Source organism: Pisolithus orientalis (genome assembly GCF_024613125.1).
Source record: "Pisolithus orientalis strain OTSU chromosome Unknown F5J12scaffold_19, whole genome shotgun sequence".
Classification (NCBI taxonomy): Eukaryota; Fungi; Basidiomycota; class Agaricomycetes; order Boletales; family Pisolithaceae; genus Pisolithus; species Pisolithus orientalis.
Window position 1 is genome coordinate 215967 of NW_026260800.1, and position 16106 is coordinate 232072.

The 16106-nt window shown below is 49.6% G+C and overlaps 7 protein-coding genes across 7 annotated transcripts; 3 read left to right on the forward strand and 4 right to left on the reverse strand.

Annotated features, from left to right (window-relative positions):
* Positions 1-79: 79 nt before the first annotated feature.
* On the reverse strand, positions 80-898 carry F5J12DRAFT_906201 (peptide methionine sulfoxide reductase MsrA; the record flags this gene model as incomplete). Its single annotated transcript, XM_051748759.1, has 4 exons — positions 80-300; positions 370-432; positions 487-732; positions 790-898. The coding sequence occupies 4 exons, from the start codon at positions 896-898 to the stop codon at positions 80-82; spliced, it is 639 nt and encodes a 212-aa protein (XP_051598859.1).
* A 195-nt stretch (positions 899-1093) lies between these two features.
* On the forward strand, positions 1094-1767 carry F5J12DRAFT_906202 (Non-heme 11 kDa protein of cytochrome bc1 complex; the record flags this gene model as incomplete). The annotated part of the gene is made up of 4 exons (XM_051748760.1): positions 1094-1267; positions 1330-1460; positions 1657-1675; positions 1729-1767. 4 exons carry the CDS (start codon positions 1094-1096, stop codon positions 1765-1767), a joined length of 363 nt encoding a protein of 120 aa, XP_051598860.1.
* Positions 1768-2434: 667 nt separating this feature from the next.
* Positions 2435-4880, reverse strand: F5J12DRAFT_906203 (MFS general substrate transporter; the record flags this gene model as incomplete). Its single annotated transcript, XM_051748761.1, has 14 exons — positions 2435-2488; positions 2566-2752; positions 2806-2891; positions 2947-3020; positions 3074-3399; positions 3457-3500; positions 3547-3625; positions 3673-3723; positions 3770-3848; positions 3972-4153; positions 4202-4291; positions 4490-4543; positions 4644-4685; positions 4738-4880. 14 exons carry the CDS (start codon positions 4878-4880, stop codon positions 2435-2437), a joined length of 1491 nt encoding a protein of 496 aa, XP_051598861.1.
* A 560-nt stretch (positions 4881-5440) lies between these two features.
* Positions 5441-6388, forward strand: F5J12DRAFT_839205 (uncharacterized protein). Its single transcript, XM_051746062.1, has one exon. The coding sequence runs from the start codon at positions 5557-5559 to the stop codon at positions 6055-6057; it is 501 nt and encodes a 166-aa protein (XP_051598862.1). The 5' UTR covers positions 5441-5556; the 3' UTR covers positions 6058-6388.
* A 2839-nt stretch (positions 6389-9227) lies between these two features.
* F5J12DRAFT_166842 (PIF1-like helicase-domain-containing protein) lies at positions 9228-10180 on the reverse strand. The gene is made up of 4 exons (XM_051738205.1): positions 9894-10180; positions 9720-9839; positions 9399-9668; positions 9228-9347 (listed from the first exon to the last, which is right to left on the reverse strand). The coding sequence occupies exons 1-3, from the start codon at positions 10144-10146 to the stop codon at positions 9442-9444; spliced, it is 600 nt and encodes a 199-aa protein (XP_051598863.1). The 5' UTR covers positions 10147-10180; the 3' UTR covers positions 9228-9347; positions 9399-9441.
* Positions 10181-10442: 262 nt separating this feature from the next.
* Positions 10443-12730, forward strand: F5J12DRAFT_839215 (uncharacterized protein). Its single transcript, XM_051746063.1, has 5 exons — positions 10443-10734; positions 10788-11405; positions 11454-11463; positions 11518-12146; positions 12202-12730. The coding sequence occupies exons 1-5, from the start codon at positions 10667-10669 to the stop codon at positions 12665-12667; spliced, it is 1791 nt and encodes a 596-aa protein (XP_051598864.1). The 5' UTR covers positions 10443-10666; the 3' UTR covers positions 12668-12730.
* Positions 12731-14240: 1510 nt separating this feature from the next.
* On the reverse strand, positions 14241-15697 carry F5J12DRAFT_166858 (uncharacterized protein). Its single transcript, XM_051738206.1, has 8 exons — positions 15407-15697; positions 15220-15334; positions 15012-15164; positions 14856-14951; positions 14774-14796; positions 14633-14722; positions 14452-14546; positions 14241-14393 (listed from the first exon to the last, which is right to left on the reverse strand). The coding sequence occupies exons 2-8, from the start codon at positions 15293-15295 to the stop codon at positions 14378-14380; spliced, it is 549 nt and encodes a 182-aa protein (XP_051598865.1). The 5' UTR covers positions 15296-15334; positions 15407-15697; the 3' UTR covers positions 14241-14377.
* Between the last annotated feature and the right edge of the window lie 409 nt (positions 15698-16106).

Sequence of the window (16106 nt, forward strand, 5' to 3'; positions counted from 1 at the left end):
GCCTCGACGTCGCACAGTCTATACCCTCCAGAAACATATGCAAGGTAATCCCATCCATGTATACCAACACACACGCTCCTCACCAATGCAAGTAGTGAGTCGGACACTGGTACCCGCTTGGATTATTGATCAGGTATAGCTGGTGGTAATCCTCCGCATCGTACCACGGTCCAGCTTCTTGAATCTCTGTCGCAATCATTTCGCCCTTGGGAGTAAAATACTTATCCTGCACTTCTTTCGTTACTCGCTCCGCAGTAGAGCGTTGTTCCTGACTATGTGTGAAGATCGCAGACCGGTACTCTACAGTATAAGATAACGAGGTCGGCGCTGGTAAGATCTCAGGTTTAGTATCGAGCGGTGACAACGCACGGGAGCCAACATCTGGTCCTTGACGATTTACAGCTATTGGGTCATGAGTGCGGTAGAAGAATTCTGGCTATAATGTGAGGATTACCATCCAAGTAGCAGGGATGGAGGTCGACTCGCCTACAAGTTCCGAATAAGACACGATCGAAGGGTCGAATTCAATTCTGACCGCCTCGGCATGGTCTGTGGTTCCAGTGCAGACCTCTCGGTAGGATGGATCGACAGAGGTCGCCTTGCCTCCGGTATAGCCCACCGAGGTCTTCAGGATTCCCTTGTTCTGGGAAGGAGGATAGTGCTTGAGGAAGATGTGTTCGACTCCCCAAAAACATCCAGCCGCAAACGTTGCGATTTCTGGCTTCTGAGATGCTACATAGACAAGTTGTTGGGATTTAGGAACGGCTCCCTGTGAGGATCGGGACGTACCTGAGGTCATGGCAGAACGATATTGGGAGACGTCAACGGGTCTCTTCGATATACCCGACGGGATCAAACCTAACAGCGCAGTGCGAACGTTGTTCAACCGACCAAGCATGAAACAGCACCGCAACGATGATCACTCAGCGTCATTCCAGTGGCGGGACAGCGGAAGCACCGGTCCGCCGTAGTCCGTTCCGGTGCGGAGATTATTGCTTTCAGTCGCCGACCAAAAAGCCGTAATCCATAATTTCGCGAACAGACTTGCGGCAAGAAAAGTCGGGACTCGATCAAAAAAGTTTACCACCGCAACATGAGCTTGTCCTCGTTTTTCTCTTCCTTTCTGAACGTCGTTCACGCAGACGCAGACGTTCCGGCAGAACAGGAAGAGAAGGTGGAATCTACTACAACACACCAAGAAGAAACGGCCGCCGAGGCAGAGGTTGAAGAAGCGGCAGCAGAAGAGGAAGCGGAGGAACCAGAAGATGTTCGAGCTAGTCATTATGGGGTATTGGAACTTCAAATGCTGATACTTGCGTTTCTAAATAGCCACATCCTATAATCCGCGAGGAATGCAAGAATGTCGCAAAGTGCGCACCCCTGACACGGCACTTTGAGCACTGTCAAGAGAAGGTGTCATCCGGCCAAGGTCACAAGGGTGAGGATTGCGTGGAGGAACTGTAAGTGCTTCCGTTTCCTTATTGGTTGCCTGAGTGTCCTGTCTAATGTCGAGCTCTATAGTTGTACGTACCACCCTTGTCGTCTTCTTAACTGACTTAGCTAACCGTACACGCCCGCTATATATATATTATAGTCCAGTACGTCCCGACGTCCTTTTTTCTTCAGTTCGACAGTTCCGCTAATGCCGTTTCCTAGCATGATGCACTGCGTCGACGTAGGTCTTGAATCTGAACTCCCTCTTTCATCGATGCTTACATCGGACCCAAGACATGTGCAGCACCAAAGCTGTTCGCCAAGTTGAAGTAAATAGTTTGTGGTCGATTCCATCTAGGTATGCTCATATTTTAATCTTCGTCACCCGCCATTTCAGAAAACAAACGTTCTACAGATTAGATAGTTGCATGTCCACTTTGTTCAGCTCGGCTGGATGCGCATCTTCATGTGTCACTGGTTATTGTCAATACCCTGTCGAATACGACTTGAGACACTCGCCTGTGATCAACCATTCAATCCTACTTATTGCGTATTCATTTTGATGACCATGGGGTCATTTCATTTGACGCGTGACACGTACCTTCCAGTATTCTGCATCACAGGTGCCAGGTGACGACTGTACTCCGTGCCGTCGCTCCCTGGCACCTTTGGGACAGGGGAATCGAGACATGTAACGAGGTCTTGACCATCATGCAGTAGTGCATCTGCGATCACCTGGCGGTCATAGAAGTTGGGTGTGCCGGTTACTGGCAATAGAAAAACATATGTGCAAATGGATGCACAAGCCACAGATATTATCATATAAATCCATCTACTTATGAGCAACGCTACCAGTAATTGGAAGTCCTTCAGGTCTGGGCTCACCGTCTTTGAGTATTCCAGATAGTCTTCCTAGTGCCCAGCGCCAAAACCCCAGCGATCGAAGCGTGACTATAGATTCTCCTATGTAATACGTAGTGGAATGAAAAAAGTGTTATCATTACAGTACGTATCTGAAGTCACGGTTCTGGCGATCCGTTAAGTCCATGAATTCCTGCAACGTACAAAGCAATATCAGTATCCAATAGCCTGCAAAGAAATAAACCGAGCAATCTGGAGGGTTCGCTTCACCTTGTCGACCTTGACCTTGATCTGTTTACCACCTTCCGTTACCTTCTCGACATAGTACTCTTCGACTTCGTCCGAAGGCTCCGACTCCCGCCTTCGGTTCTCCCCGTCGAGAAGAACGCGGACGACGAGGAGAATCATCGGACAAACGGAATAGCAGGCAGCTATGACAGCCCAGGGGACATGATTGCTGTAAATGTGTGGATAAGGATGAGCTAGCTGGCGGTACAGGAATGTATGTACCGTGGTTTATACTGAGCTTTCCACATGAGGGGGCCAGTAGCATTTCCGATACAATAGGCCGATAACACGATAGCATTGGTGACCACCTTTACGGACAAATCGAGATGAAATGCCTGTAAAGATCCACGGAACAATGCTCACCCTCTTTGTATGGCCAGCCGTTACATTACCGAGCCAGGACAAGGCAAGCACAAATCCCGTGCCAGAGATGACGGCTATAGAAACGTCAGCCGCTGTCCATGTAACGATGTACAGCTAGTACACATACTCATGCACTGGCCCACTAGTAAACCAGCTGTGTCGTTCCATGGCAAGAGGTTCACCAGCGCAATACCTATCAATGCCGGCACAAAATATATAGCACCGACATACGCTCTCCCATTCCTGAAGCGTGCCGCCAACTTGACGCCAGTGTAGATGGTCAAAATCTCGATGACACCCGGTATCATCGTGAAGAGAGTCGTTTGAAGGTCCGTAAACCCAAGCGAGGCCACAAGGAGCGATTGTTGGTTAGTAAGTGAGTTTGGGATGTTGTCGAATGCTGAAAAGGCGGCAAAAAGCCATGTCTTCGGGTCACAGATGGCTTCGATGAATCTGTACCACAGGGTATTTCAATGCTTGGTTAAATGGAACGGATCGCGAATCGCTCACTGTCCCTGCTTAAAATGCTTATTTTCGACGCCAGTTTGGTTTTCCTAGAGCAACTTAGTACCACAGCAGTTGGTGACATTAAAGACCCACTTTGATCCGCTGTACTGCCTTCACGCGCTCGTCAGGCGTGAGGAACCATGCAGTGGTTGGCGAGTCTGGAAATAAAAACCTAACTTCAAAGTCAGGTACTATAATTGTCAACGATAACTGGTTTACCAATAGGAAATTGCCAGTATTAACGTTATGATACCAGTGATTATCATGAACCTACAACAAGGTCTTCAGCGGCTATACATCACGAATGAGCAAATACACCAACCACTGCCATGGTTCGAAGCCGCTCGTGTGGATATGCAGCGCGCCAAAAGCAAGGAGTCCAGAAAAAATCTGTGCTGCAAATCCCTCAGGTCATTGCAATGGTCATATTGAAAACACCCTCACCAACGCCGTTCATCAAGACTGAGCATGTTCACATGGGTCAGGAGCGACAATTTACGGGATGTCATTGTACGTACACCAGTATCTCACCCTCAAGGTTTGTTCTTTACGAGTGTAAAACATCGCGCTGACAATCAGGAAGCCGGCTGTAATCGAACCCTCGCACATGCCAAGGATGAATCGCACGATAAACAATCCCGTGAAGTTCTTGCAGGCGGCGTGACATGACAACGCAATGGCCCAGACGAAGATATTTGCGCTGAGGAATGCGGATAAGAACTCACGTAGAAAGTGGCAACAAACAAACCTCATCCATTTTCCGACTGGCAATCGTTGTAAGGCGAGATTCTGTGGATACTCAAACAGTAGATAGCTGAGGTAGAAAACGGTTCCCAGCCTATGAAAATATGAAACCATGTAGGAGCCGGCAGAGTCAGGAAGAAGTGTCTCCCTCACCAGTTGTATCTGTGTACGGATGTCAGCAGATTTGTAGGAGATCAATGGTGGGACTTACTGATTCACCGTAAGGCCTGTGGCTGTCCTGATGATCACGTTAAGACGAGCACAGTGAACAGGTTATGCGTGGAAGCCTCACTCGATCCCGAGGACAGCAGAATTTCCTAGCGTAGTTTTGTCCATGAACTGCACCCTGGCAATAACGTTAGTGGCTAACATGTCTTCTCCCAGCAATGCTAACCAGTATAACACTATAACCCATTGAGTATAAAGTCAATAGCTTCAGTAGCGACTTACGGCACATCAGGGGAAGGATATGCCTATCAATTTTCTTGCTAAAGTCTGTTCAAAGATAACCGAATAGCCAAACCATTTTGCTACACAAACCGTATGCGTAGAGCCTCCTCAGGATCCAAGTTTCCGGAAAACCCAGCTGCCAGTTGGGCTGCAGTATCGACCTCTTTGTGTGAAACAGACACGCCATGGTGTTTCTCGTCCATTATAACTCCACTGGTGCTTTCTGAACTCATAGGATCAGACGGCGCCGTGTTCCTGCCCCTGTTCTCTCGTTGGTGTAGAAGCGGTCCCAGTTATAGTTCCGGTGGATAAGTTGTGGAGCCACTGGTGCAGGTGCAGTTGTGCGAAAATCCACGAGAGTTACGAAGGAGTTCTTGGCGCTGGGGGTTCTTAACCGATGAAAGAGTGAAAAGTGGGGATCCACAACTGCGGCGGAGAAGGAAGAACGTCGCGATCGTCACTGCAACTACACATAAATAAGTGCAGGGTCCTTCATTTTTGGCCACCAAATGTCCGGCAAGGTAGGAGGAACACTAAGGGATATTTAGGACAATAAGGGACTTCGCTGGCCGTGAATGTGCCCGAAGAAGCTGAGATCCGTATATGTTTACGTTTCGAAGTTCCACGCCAAATATAAGAGCCTGTGATTTTGCCTGATACACCGATTGTTTCTCAGAAGATCGGCCAAAGAAAGTCAGATTGTTCACACTACCTTGTGGACCCGCCACGACGGCGACAAGTACCGCAGCCGATAAGAGGCATCGTTCGAATTGGTAGCGTTCACGTGACAGAAACTTCTGATCCGTCACATATTACGCCAGCTGGCCGTCGATTCTTTGCCATTCATGGGGTGTGTATTGTACGCTGATTGAAGAGCGTAGTATCTTATTCCAGCTTCACAGAAGCAAAATGACATCTTCTTTAGCAGACACGACGGCCAGTGTATCTGCTGTGCCTCCCACTGCTTCCGGTCCATCGCCACCCCCGATCGTCCAGTTATTGCCCATCCTGCTTTCGGTCGTCAGGTTATCCTATTGGGCCATCTCACTGCTTCTTCAGGCGTTGTTCGCTATTGTAACGCCGCTCTATTTGCTATGGCCTTTGACGCTCCAATTGCTGTCACCAATCACCATTATTCTGACTGTCGTGGTGCATGCGGCAGTGTTCACTCCGTGCTCGCTCTTGTACAAAATGATAGTGGCTCTTTATCCCCTCTACGTGTTCTGCGCCACAGCATGCATAACTGGTGCTGTTATGGGAATTTTTGGCCGCTACATCATTGTCACCATCCTTGGCGTGTTTGCCCTCTCGAGAAACTCGTTCCATCGCAAGACGACCCAGACTCAGGCTTCTCCTCCGGCTAATCATCCACTCCGCAGACGGAAACGACGAAGCGTACGCATGCAATAACGCAGTGGCAATTCTCAACTACCCAGGCCCAGTCCCGTCTCGTTACCCGCGCCCCGTCTTCGCCTGTTCTTTGTCGTAGCCCTATTTTCTAAATTATTGCCTTGTCAGCGGCTCTTCGCCTAAGGAGTTTGCTCCACGTCCTGAACCATCCGGAATTGCGCAAGGATGCCAGTGGCTGAAGTCATGTAACGGTTGGAGGGTGGTCCCCCGTGGTTTGCTCGTAAACTGATGGATATATACCATATTTACTTACAAGTTACCTTCGGTGTCCTCATGAATTGTAACGTGTGGCTTCACTCTGCATGCGCTGTTCTTAGAACTGATACCAACAACCCTTGGAAAAGTATGAATACAGCAAAAAGACGAGAGTATCGTAGTAAGCGCTGAAACGGATGGTGAGCACTTGAGCTCTGCAGATCCGATTGATCGTAGTCGTTCTTCGCCAGTGGATTATACCACTGGATCGGATGTTTGTTATACTGTCTGTCGTCGGGACACCTCCGTATGGGCCCTTGCAGTGTACTGTATGCGGACTCTTTCCGCTACCCCACACAACAGACCCACCTGTCTGGAAAAGCGAGCAGCGCTGAAGGACCCAATGCCTTGTGGTGTCGTCGCAGGTTAAGTAAAGCTTACGGTGACTCGCAAATCACTGGCTCAACTTCTGAGGTGCATTACAGCGGGATTCCAAGGTATCGGGCTGAATTGTGCAATATGTGTGATCTCCCTTGGGTTCCATTTTTAATTCCGCATAATATTTGAGCCCTTCCTTCTTTTTCTTAGGTACATTGTACACAGCTGGCAAAGTGATTGCACTGCCATTATATCATGGACACGTTTGTGTCTCTGAGTGGGCCAAGTGTACCACCACCACTGGCCCATCATGCCGAACGAGAATTATAATTTGAATGACTTCCCTGTTGACCCCTGCCTTCCCATGACTCTGTCAAGCCCGCGGACTACTCCCACGTCCTTGCCCTAGGGGTCGAGCACTGCCACATTGCCCACCCAGTGACGGTAAGTATGAGGAAGTAGACCATACCATGAAACAGCGGGCTACCACTACCGTGATTTCGTCACTCTAAACAAGGAGGCGCTTGGAGAAGCGCTCGAACCCCATGCTCGATGGCTTCTATGAAGAGTAGGTTTCAATCTTTGAGCCGGATTCACGGCTCGCAGATACATGCACGAGTTCGAAGAAGCTAGGTACATCCTCCTCACCGGACATGGGTGCTGGGACATCCGTGGTAAGTTCCTGACCTATATCCGAAGATTTCACAGCGTAAGCTTCTTCTCAGAACACCCACCGAGTCATGAATCCGCTTCAAGGTTGACCCAGATGACCACGCCATCCTCCCTCTGGCATGTTCCACCGCTTTACGCTGGACGAGGAATCCATGGTCAGTGACCCCTCCCACTCTAGGATATTTTTATTTGCCCTAACTGGTTGCCGCAGGAAACGCCCTCTCGCCACGCCCTCCCTCGTGGGGAGGTCGCAGGAGTTAACCCCTATGGGACTGATTATCTCAGGAGCATCTGCGGTTCGCTAAATTGTACTTCCCTATTGAGTATTCGTAGGTCGGGAACCAAGGAGGCCGAGGCAGATTCGGAATGTGGGATATAATGATGTTTCATAGTTTGAATTACGGTAATTTAAAGCTGAGTTGCTTTCCCTTTCGTCGATCGCTGCGCGAAGTCGGGTGATCTCAGACACGCAGGTTACAGTGACACATGTCATCATTCGGGGAATGTGGATCTCGAGGCAGTCCGGCACTCCGTGGTCTCGATACATATAGAATAATCATAATTAATGCCTTTAGCATGAAGCCATAGAAGTAATTTAAATGGCACCGTCGCCCGCTCGTTGATCGCTAATCGAATGGTTTCTACGTGTCAGTTTCCACTACCTCCAGCGTTTTGCTCCACTCGATCACTTTGGGATGAGCCATGACCTGTACAGACATGATGAGTAAAAGGGTCAATACTCTGTACCACATCCTACCTTCTTGGGGTCAAAGCGCAAAACTTGTAGCCCATCCATTGATGCAGCCCTCGATAGCGCGACGTAGCTTTGACCTGTATTCGGTGTCAACTACTGACAAGTCATTCCGGATCTCATATTCTCACCCTTCTCAAAGACTTTCCCCAGATCAACTTTCACTCGTTGGATGGTTTGGCCCTGACTTTTGTGTATAGACATTGCCCATGCCAGAATAAGTGGAACCTACGCGGAGCTAAGGACAAAGTCCACGTGTTTAAAAATTGGGAGGGATTTACCTGCATGCGTCGGGCCAACACTTTTCCTTCGGCGTCTTCGACCTTGAATTCCTCCCTCATCACCAGGACCGCTTCCTTACCCCCATCTACCGTGGGGAATTCGACTATAGGAAACTTCTCCTCTTCCTTTTGAGCGTGCGCAGATTTCGGAGCTTCTTCTGAACCCTTCTTTTCTGCAGTATTACTCTGGGCATTCTCCTTACTTGCATTCTCGTTGACCCTGAGTAGAGCGCCATCCGGTCTGATTCCCACGTTCCTCACGAAACCCGTCGTCTTCGCAGACCCTGCACGCTTTTCACTCTCATTAATCAGAGTGCTCATGACTTCTCGATAACCATAAAAGCCAGAAACTCTCCCAACACAGCCATTGACAAGCATCTCGTCTACGTTCTTGATAAGCATGACCTGCGCGCCCTTCTTAAGCTGGAGAACTTTTTCTGCCAGTACGCCACTGAGAAGTCCCTCACGTGGTTTATGGCCGCCTGAAACTGGGGCCGAGCTCGTAGGTTTAAAGGGGGCGGGCGCTGCATTTGCAACATGTCCCGGGTTTTGGGATGCGGAGGAATGTGGTTTTCTGTCATTGGGTAGGTTGGGAAAAGTATCGTGTGAATGGAACGTATGAAGCGGATGGGGCAATGCTCTAAGACGCGTGGCATTGGCGTTTGACACTTCATGCCTCATCGGGAACAGCTCTGTCGGAGTAATATTGGGCGTGGAAGGGGGGAGTGGAGGCAACGGTCGCGAAAGCGATTTGAACGTTTCACATGCCCCCGGGGAGAGCGTGCCATGACGCAATTGATTTAGTATAGATATGAACTCTGCGCAGAAGTGAGAGAATCAGACCCAAGATTGCGGAGCAAGTAAGGAGACAAACGGTCATCCTTCTGACGAAAGACCTTCGTGAGATTGACGGTATGTTCTATACACTGCTTCCACGATGCACTTTCAAAGGCAAAGAATGGATCACCTTTGGAGACTGGTGGGAGCTGGAAGAAATCTCCCGTGATCACAAGCTGTCATAAAAGCTGAGACGAGATGCGGACTGTTGATAGCGCTCATTATACCTGAATACCCCCAAACGACTTGTCCGTTTTCTTGCGTAAACGGTCAGCTATCTTCGCCAATGTGTCGAACAAGTGTCCATCCAACATCGATACTGAGAGGCATACATGAGAAATTCGGGCGTTGAGGACGAATACTACCTTCGTCAATGATGAGGACCTTGACATTTTTCCATCGTTGAAGAGCTGGTTTGCATGTCCTAATGCACTTGATCTGGCTGTCAATATCGTTACTACCTGGGGTCACTGCACCCCAGGAATGTACGGTCATTCCTGAGGAAAAGTTATCCAAATGGCACTAGCAAACATTAAGGGAAAGCTAACCGCCTATGTTGGAAGCAGCCATTCCAGTACTTGCGGTTACGGCCACATAATCTGGCCTTCCATTGTGCTTCCTGCGCAACCGAGATATAATGGCACGTAAAAGAAGGGATTTGCCCGTTCCTTATGGAACGTGCTGTTAGCATGACGAGACGCCCTTCGAGGACGAAACGTTACCTGCAGACCCAGTGAAGAAAATATTCTTTCCCTCTTCTACAACCATCTGCAGCACCTTGTTCTGCTCATGACTTAACTCGGCAACGGAGGTGGTTTGGTCCGTACCACACGTTGCGCTGAGTGATACCCGCGGCGCGAAAAACGACTGGATTTTGGATTGCTTTGCCGGATTCAAATCTTCCAAGTCGTCCGCAGACTTTCGTTTCCTTGAATTCGTCGCAGTAGTCAGCTTCAGGGACTGCTTTGGAGCCATTTGCCCCGGACTAGGAACCCAGCTCAGGAATCGGCGTCCAGAACGAGAAACGAGACAAAACAACACGACGACAACGCGTAATCACGTGAAACTGACATTGCGTCTTCCACGCTCATCGCAGTTCCATATGTAAGTAGCTACAAAAAGTCACCGAACTTGAAGCTTGATGCATGATGGCTGCATGGAACGGCCATTAATTGTACCACATCTGAATCGAAGGCAGATTCCAGTTGAGTTATTGGCAACCTTACATATTTGCAAGGAAATTTGTTGCGGGTCCTCGTTGTGAGCCGCTGGCAACCCCGAAAGTGCCTCTCGTACTACTCGGCCACCGTCGATTTTGTTTTTCCGGGATCGCTGACTTCTGGTGGGAACGAGTGCTTAAACTTCGTTCCCCACACGCACGTAAACCGCCGTAACCCGGGCAAGGGCCAGTATGTAAGGCGTTTCTTCCGACCTACCGTGGAGCAAATTCCCCGCGCTTGACAGAACCGAACATTGTCCCTTGGCCTCTTCCACGATGCGAGGGCCGTTGCTGCCTACTTTCGTAGGGATACTGCGTGCGGCCGTGGCAAGTGCTGACACTTGGTAGGCTGCTCGTTTCACTGTCGTTCACAGTTCTCAACCGTGCTCCTCCAAAGGTGCGGCAAAAACTACATGTCGAGTCTGCCCCCTGTTTCCCCCGGTGGCAATTTCCCTATACCAGCTCAATCCGATGACCCACTTCTGGCTTTTCAATGCGTGTCTGCCATCCGTCCTTACCTCGCAGAAGACACCTCCGCTGCTGTGCTCGTCGACACTCCCGTTGTGCACTACGAAATTGCCAATGCGAGAGTCATAAATCTCGATTCCGATCCCATCTCAGAAGGCGAGTTGGAGGTGAAGATTAGCCTGAACGGCAACACGCTTGGGACTGCAACTGTACCCCTCAACGCCACAGCCTACGAAATTCCGTTCAGCCTGCAAGGAATCCAGCCTCAAACTAGTCCATATCTCCTCTCCTGTGAGGGGGTCTACAATTCTACAAGTCAGGGGGACACTCCACAAACATTTAATGCAACTGCTCCCTTGTATGTCTTGCCGAATCCTCCAAGTGGTTCGGTCACGAAAATGGACTACCGCACTGGGGCACTTCTGGCACGTCCCGCTACAGGGGTGGGTGGTAATTATGAACCTGTGTTCCCCATTGGGTTTTACACACAGTTCGACGGGTATTTGAATGGAAACCTATCCGTTGTCGATGAGCTGAAAGCCCAGGGGTAAGTTTACCTTTCTCAATTCTCACATTCGCTGACTTCTTCGCTTAGGTTCACTATCGTACGTTCCTCGTAATTTGCACTAACGGGTTTTGACTTTAACGTCCAACCTCAGATACATCCAGTACCAACGTTCAGTAATATGACGGCGTTTCTGGACATCGTTGATAGGATGCAAGAAGTTGGACTGTATCTCATGTACGACATGAGGTGGACCTACATGAATTCCACATCCGTTACCGAGCAAGTGAACGCCCTCAAGGACCGTCCCAATCTCCTGCTTTGGTACACTGCTGATGAACCAGACGGCACCTCTGATCCGCTGGATGCTACAACCAGCACATATGACCTAATTTATGACCTCGACGGGTACCATCCTGTTAGCTTGGTACTCAATTGCCAAGACTACTACTGGGAGAACTACACTGCAGGGACTGACATTGTCATGCAGGACGTCTACATGGTTGGCAACAATGTTAGCTTCTCAAACGAATGGGGCACTGTATGCACGCCTGATTATGGCGACTGCGGTTGCGATAATTGTGTGAGTATTCCAGCAGGAGACACTCAGGCAGTTCCCCCAAATTCTACGTTACCTCCCGGTCCCGTACCCGCTAACAGCGGCATCGGCTCGTATTTCAACATTGCCGACCGTGTCTCCAGTTTCAAGAGCCGGTTAGAAGTTATGGGATGGCAGCGCACGAAGGCTGTCTGGACCGTGCCTCAAGCGTTTGGTGGATCTCAGTAAGTTCCATATCGTGTATGAGACACTCCACGCAACCATAGTTCGCTTCACAAGGTACTGGACTCGCCCTCCGGCAGGCGAAGAATGGGTTGTAGAAGCCATCTTGGGCATCAACCACGGAGCGCTTGGTGTTGTACCTTGGTCTGACCCGACACCGGATGACATCAAGGCCTCAGCATCCGCATTTGCGAAGAGTCTCCCGAATATAACACCTTTCCTTTTCGACGCTCAGTCTGCTCTCAACAGAACTAACTACGTCATTGGGGGAATCGACATTGCGACATGGACCAATGGATGGCAGACGCTGGTTCTTGCTGCCAATACTGACTACACCAGCGAGACGGTTACGTGGCAAGAAGTGGGCTCTACGGTAGTTGGTATGACTGTTGCGTTCCAGAGTGGAGGTTTGGAGACGACCTCAGGAGGCTTCACGCTCGGTCCCGTCGCATCTGGGGCGTTTGTCTTGTCTGGAATGCAACAAAAGGAACAAGAACGGATGTATATTACAGGTAGCAACTAGATACATATTGCCCTGACGAGCTCTTGTGGGTTGGTCAGCTCAACGAGCAGTGTTTGCCTTGAATCCCAAATCAATCTCAAACCTGCCGCCGATAACGTTCCTCCGGCAGATGGTGTGCAATCGTGCGACCTAACGCACGTCCATCCTGTAGCACTCCTCCGGCAGAGACAATGTACTGGCACCGTCATCCTCTGACTCTGATCAGTACCACTTACAGGGCCGAGCACTTCTGAGTCGCAATGTCATTTATGATCTCAGAGCAGTTGATCGACCACGTTTGTGTTGGATGCAGGTCTCGTAGTCGCTACCCTGTCGTTGCCCGAGCTGCTGGAACGGGGTGCATGTAACTTCGTTCGTCACCTCGCGTTTGCGAAGTTGCCGTAGATGGCAAATTTTGCCTCTTATTTCTCGTCACCAGCGACGAGCGTAGCCGCTTCAATCAGCTTTTCCCTTTCCAATCGCGCGCCTTTGATGAGAAAGGAGTTTGGTGGGTTGGGCCTCGAGCAATGACGCTGAAGATCGAATGTCGTTGACTTTTTGTTACCTTCGTGGATTGGTCGTTCCGATACCGTCATCGTGAGTCGTAACAGATGGTCGAACCTTGCAAGATCGCCGTTGTCCATAGCAGATAACGTTCAGTGTGAGCGGCGAGACTATTCCAACATACACAAGTGAAACAGCGGAGCCGTTTCTACGTGCCCGTTGTGCTGGTTGGCATGCTCTCTGGCAGCAATCTCTGCATGTCCATAGCCCTCACTCAGCCTTACTCTCGCAAACCTCAGACGAAAACCCATTTTTCAATATCTGCCGAAGAACCGTCCGTTCAGTGCCCATCCAGTTCTTATACTCCCTCAGTAGGGCACCCGTTCTTTTCTAGAGATGATATCTACCAAAGTACTCATTTCTTGGCGATGGCCCACAACAGTCCAAGAAACCTCGCACCAGCATCGCGAACCCACCCAACTCCGACCCTTCCTCTTCCTTGGTATGCGCATTGCAGATCACTCCTTTGTAGCGGTGATATGTGTTAATCAGCCAAAAACGAGGACCTTCTAAGGTTACCGCTGAAAGTTTATTCTTCAAGCATCGGGGAATGCCTCTCAAGAGCTACTCACTACAATGTGGGACCTCTCCCATTCGTCAGAGTCAGGTCACTTAACTTCCGTGATGGGGGTGAGTGCTAATGCTCCTACTTGTGAGGTGGCTCACGAGCAAAAAGAGCAATTCTAGGCTGCCCCAACCCTCTGAGTAGCCTCGCTGGACAGTGCCAGAGGTCAGCCAACGAGATGGCATCCGACGGTATGGATTCCATGTCATCAACATTCTTCGATAGGACCCCGTGTCGCGTATCGGCAAAGACACTGTCGACCTTGCTCATGGTGCAAATGTCGTATTCAACCAGCCTCAATGTTCTCGCGATACATATCTAAAACCTTTCAAGTCTTTCGACGAAGTTGTTATCACTCTTACCGAGACCATGCTGGCACGATTCCGTTCTGTATTGCAACAGATTATGAATCAAAATTCATATGCTGACTGTAGGCTTCTGTGTTACTATGCATTGCTTGAGCGGCTGACGACCATAACTCCTTAGCGCACTCAAATAAATCCCATTTCACCTACCAAACATAGTTACTATGTGAAGAACAAAAATAGTCCATGCAATGAAAATATTCCACTGCCAAAGTCCGCAGAATCTGGCCATCCGCCTTAAGAAGATTGGATTCTGGATTCCAACACACAATCAACCCATGTTACCTTCTCACTAGGGAGGAGCTACTCACTGGATGAACCAGGTCTGATCACTTGCGACGCAGTTACCGCCATGAGCGTTCTGCTGTGACTGACAATTGAATGCGACCCATTCAATAACGCTCGACTGTTGACCGTGTCGTTCAACAGAATTGATTGGGCAGGGCAGGGGCAGAGTTAGCATGTCGACTGAGCCAAAAGGGGCACCCTTACCCAATCGTCCCTACAGTACGTTTCGTTGTAGCTAGCTTGATTGACAAAGAACGTCTCGCAGCTAGCATACTGCATAAAGATAGGGTTCCCCTTTTTGAAGGTATCAGCTAATGATGGCATTCTCCTGCAGGGTCCACTTACCACAGTGATGTTGAACAGCTGGCCTTGAGGAAGGTAAGTTTCGTCCTGGCCAAGTACTCGGTGTGAACTGCGTAATACGTACCGATGTTCTGATTGTCATACAGCAGCGCATCTGCGATCACTTGGCAGTCATTGGGGTCGGGTCCTCCGCCAGCAGGAGTGAAGCAGTTGGTGTTACCTGCAATAAAAAGATGCGTGTTGGTTACTTGACTAGCATGCAAATGGAGGCGACACCCACAAGTATTTCCACACACATTCGTCTGCCTCTTTTGAGCAACGCTACGAGCGGTGAGGCTGGGTAGGTTGCTGCAAGAGAGGACCTGTGCTTCCACTTCGTTGTTCTTACCAATGAAATGAGTAGCTAGAACCTTCTCATTTTGGCAGACGAAAGCTAGTAGCATGCGTTCAGAAGATCAGCGTCGAGAGAGAAGAGCAGCATCACCCACGGGTAGGAGGGATCGCCGTGGCAAAAACGCCGACAGCGAACGTAGACAGGACAGCAATTAAAGCAAGGAGTTTCATGTGTAGGCAGAAATATCAACCTGAAGGAACTGCGAGGGGCTACAAGGTACTAGCGAGGACACTCTCCAATGTAACCCGCTTTTATATGCAACTGGCTGGCGTTTGACTGACCAGCAACTCGATGTAGTAGCGCCCTGATACGTCAGAACGCTCCAGTAAACCCGACTGAGGCCTAGGGGGTTTCCCACCGCGGCGTTCATTCGCCACCCGTAAGGTCATCTGAGGTTGGCCCGGAGATCATCTAATGTTGGCTGACACAGCCTAGTTGAGTTCCACATGCGTCAGAATGTGAGCAAGAAACCATGTCACTTTGGTTTGGACACCGGTAAGCTCTGCATGCTTGACAGAACGAGCACTTAAAGCCTTCATGAACGTCAGAATAGAACACCGTAGTAACCGGGAATCATGTGGTTTCGATGCAATCACAAACCTCTTGACTGTACGGTTGTTATATTCGGGGTGGATGTAATGCCTAGTTCCACACCCCAATGGAATGACGACATCGTCAGTGGAGGTGAAGAGGTTAAGTCCTAATTGCACCGGTGCGTTCAAGTCTTCATGACATCAGATGCATTTCACATCGCTGTTAGTGTACTCGACGAAATGGAAGTATGTCATCATGTAGAGAAGAAGGTTCGAAAGAAGGTTGTCAATTACTGGAGTGGGACGTCACATTGTCACTTGACACGCCTAATATTATTAGAACAAGGCTGTCCACGGCGTCAATTAGCCTCAACTCCGGACGCGTTCATGTGGCTCCTGCCATGGTACCCCTAGCCATTCGTAAGCTGTTGTGAGGTGCTCAACATAT

What these genes read in the sequence shown, in the direction of transcription:
- F5J12DRAFT_839205 (XM_051746062.1), top strand. Translation starts at nt 5,557, where the DNA reads ATGACATCTTCTTTAGCAGACACGACGGCCAGTGTATCTGCTGTGCCT.
- F5J12DRAFT_839215 (XM_051746063.1), top strand. Translation starts at nt 10,667, where the DNA reads ATGCGAGGGCCGTTGCTGCCTACTTTCGTAGGGATACTGCGTGCGGCC. An exon ending in GTGGCAAGTGCTGACACTTG is followed by an intron (nt 10,735 to 10,787) that starts GTAGGCTGCTCG and finishes GCTCCTCCAAAG; the next exon opens with GTGCGGCAAAAACTACATGT. An exon ending in CAAGCGTTTGGTGGATCTCA is followed by an intron (nt 12,147 to 12,201) that starts GTAAGTTCCATA and finishes TCGCTTCACAAG; the next exon opens with GTACTGGACTCGCCCTCCGG.
- F5J12DRAFT_166842 (XM_051738205.1), bottom strand. Translation starts at nt 10,146, where the DNA reads ATGGCTCCAAAGCAGTCCCTGAAGCTGACTACTGCGACGAATTCAAGG. An exon ending in TTTCTTCACTGGGTCTGCAG is followed by an intron (nt 9,840 to 9,893) that starts GTAACGTTTCGT and finishes ACGTTCCATAAG; the next exon opens with GAACGGGCAAATCCCTTCTT. An exon ending in GGCTGCTTCCAACATAGGCG is followed by an intron (nt 9,669 to 9,719) that starts GTTAGCTTTCCC and finishes ACTTTTCCTCAG; the next exon opens with GAATGACCGTACATTCCTGG.
- F5J12DRAFT_166858 (XM_051738206.1), bottom strand. Translation starts at nt 15,295, where the DNA reads ATGAAACTCCTTGCTTTAATTGCTGTCCTGTCTACGTTCGCTGTCGGC. An exon ending in GTATGACAATCAGAACATCG is followed by an intron (nt 14,797 to 14,855) that starts GTACGTATTACG and finishes ACCTTCCTCAAG; the next exon opens with GCCAGCTGTTCAACATCACT. An exon ending in AGCTGTTCAACATCACTGTG is followed by an intron (nt 14,723 to 14,773) that starts GTAAGTGGACCC and finishes ACCTTCAAAAAG; the next exon opens with GGGAACCCTATCTTTATGCA.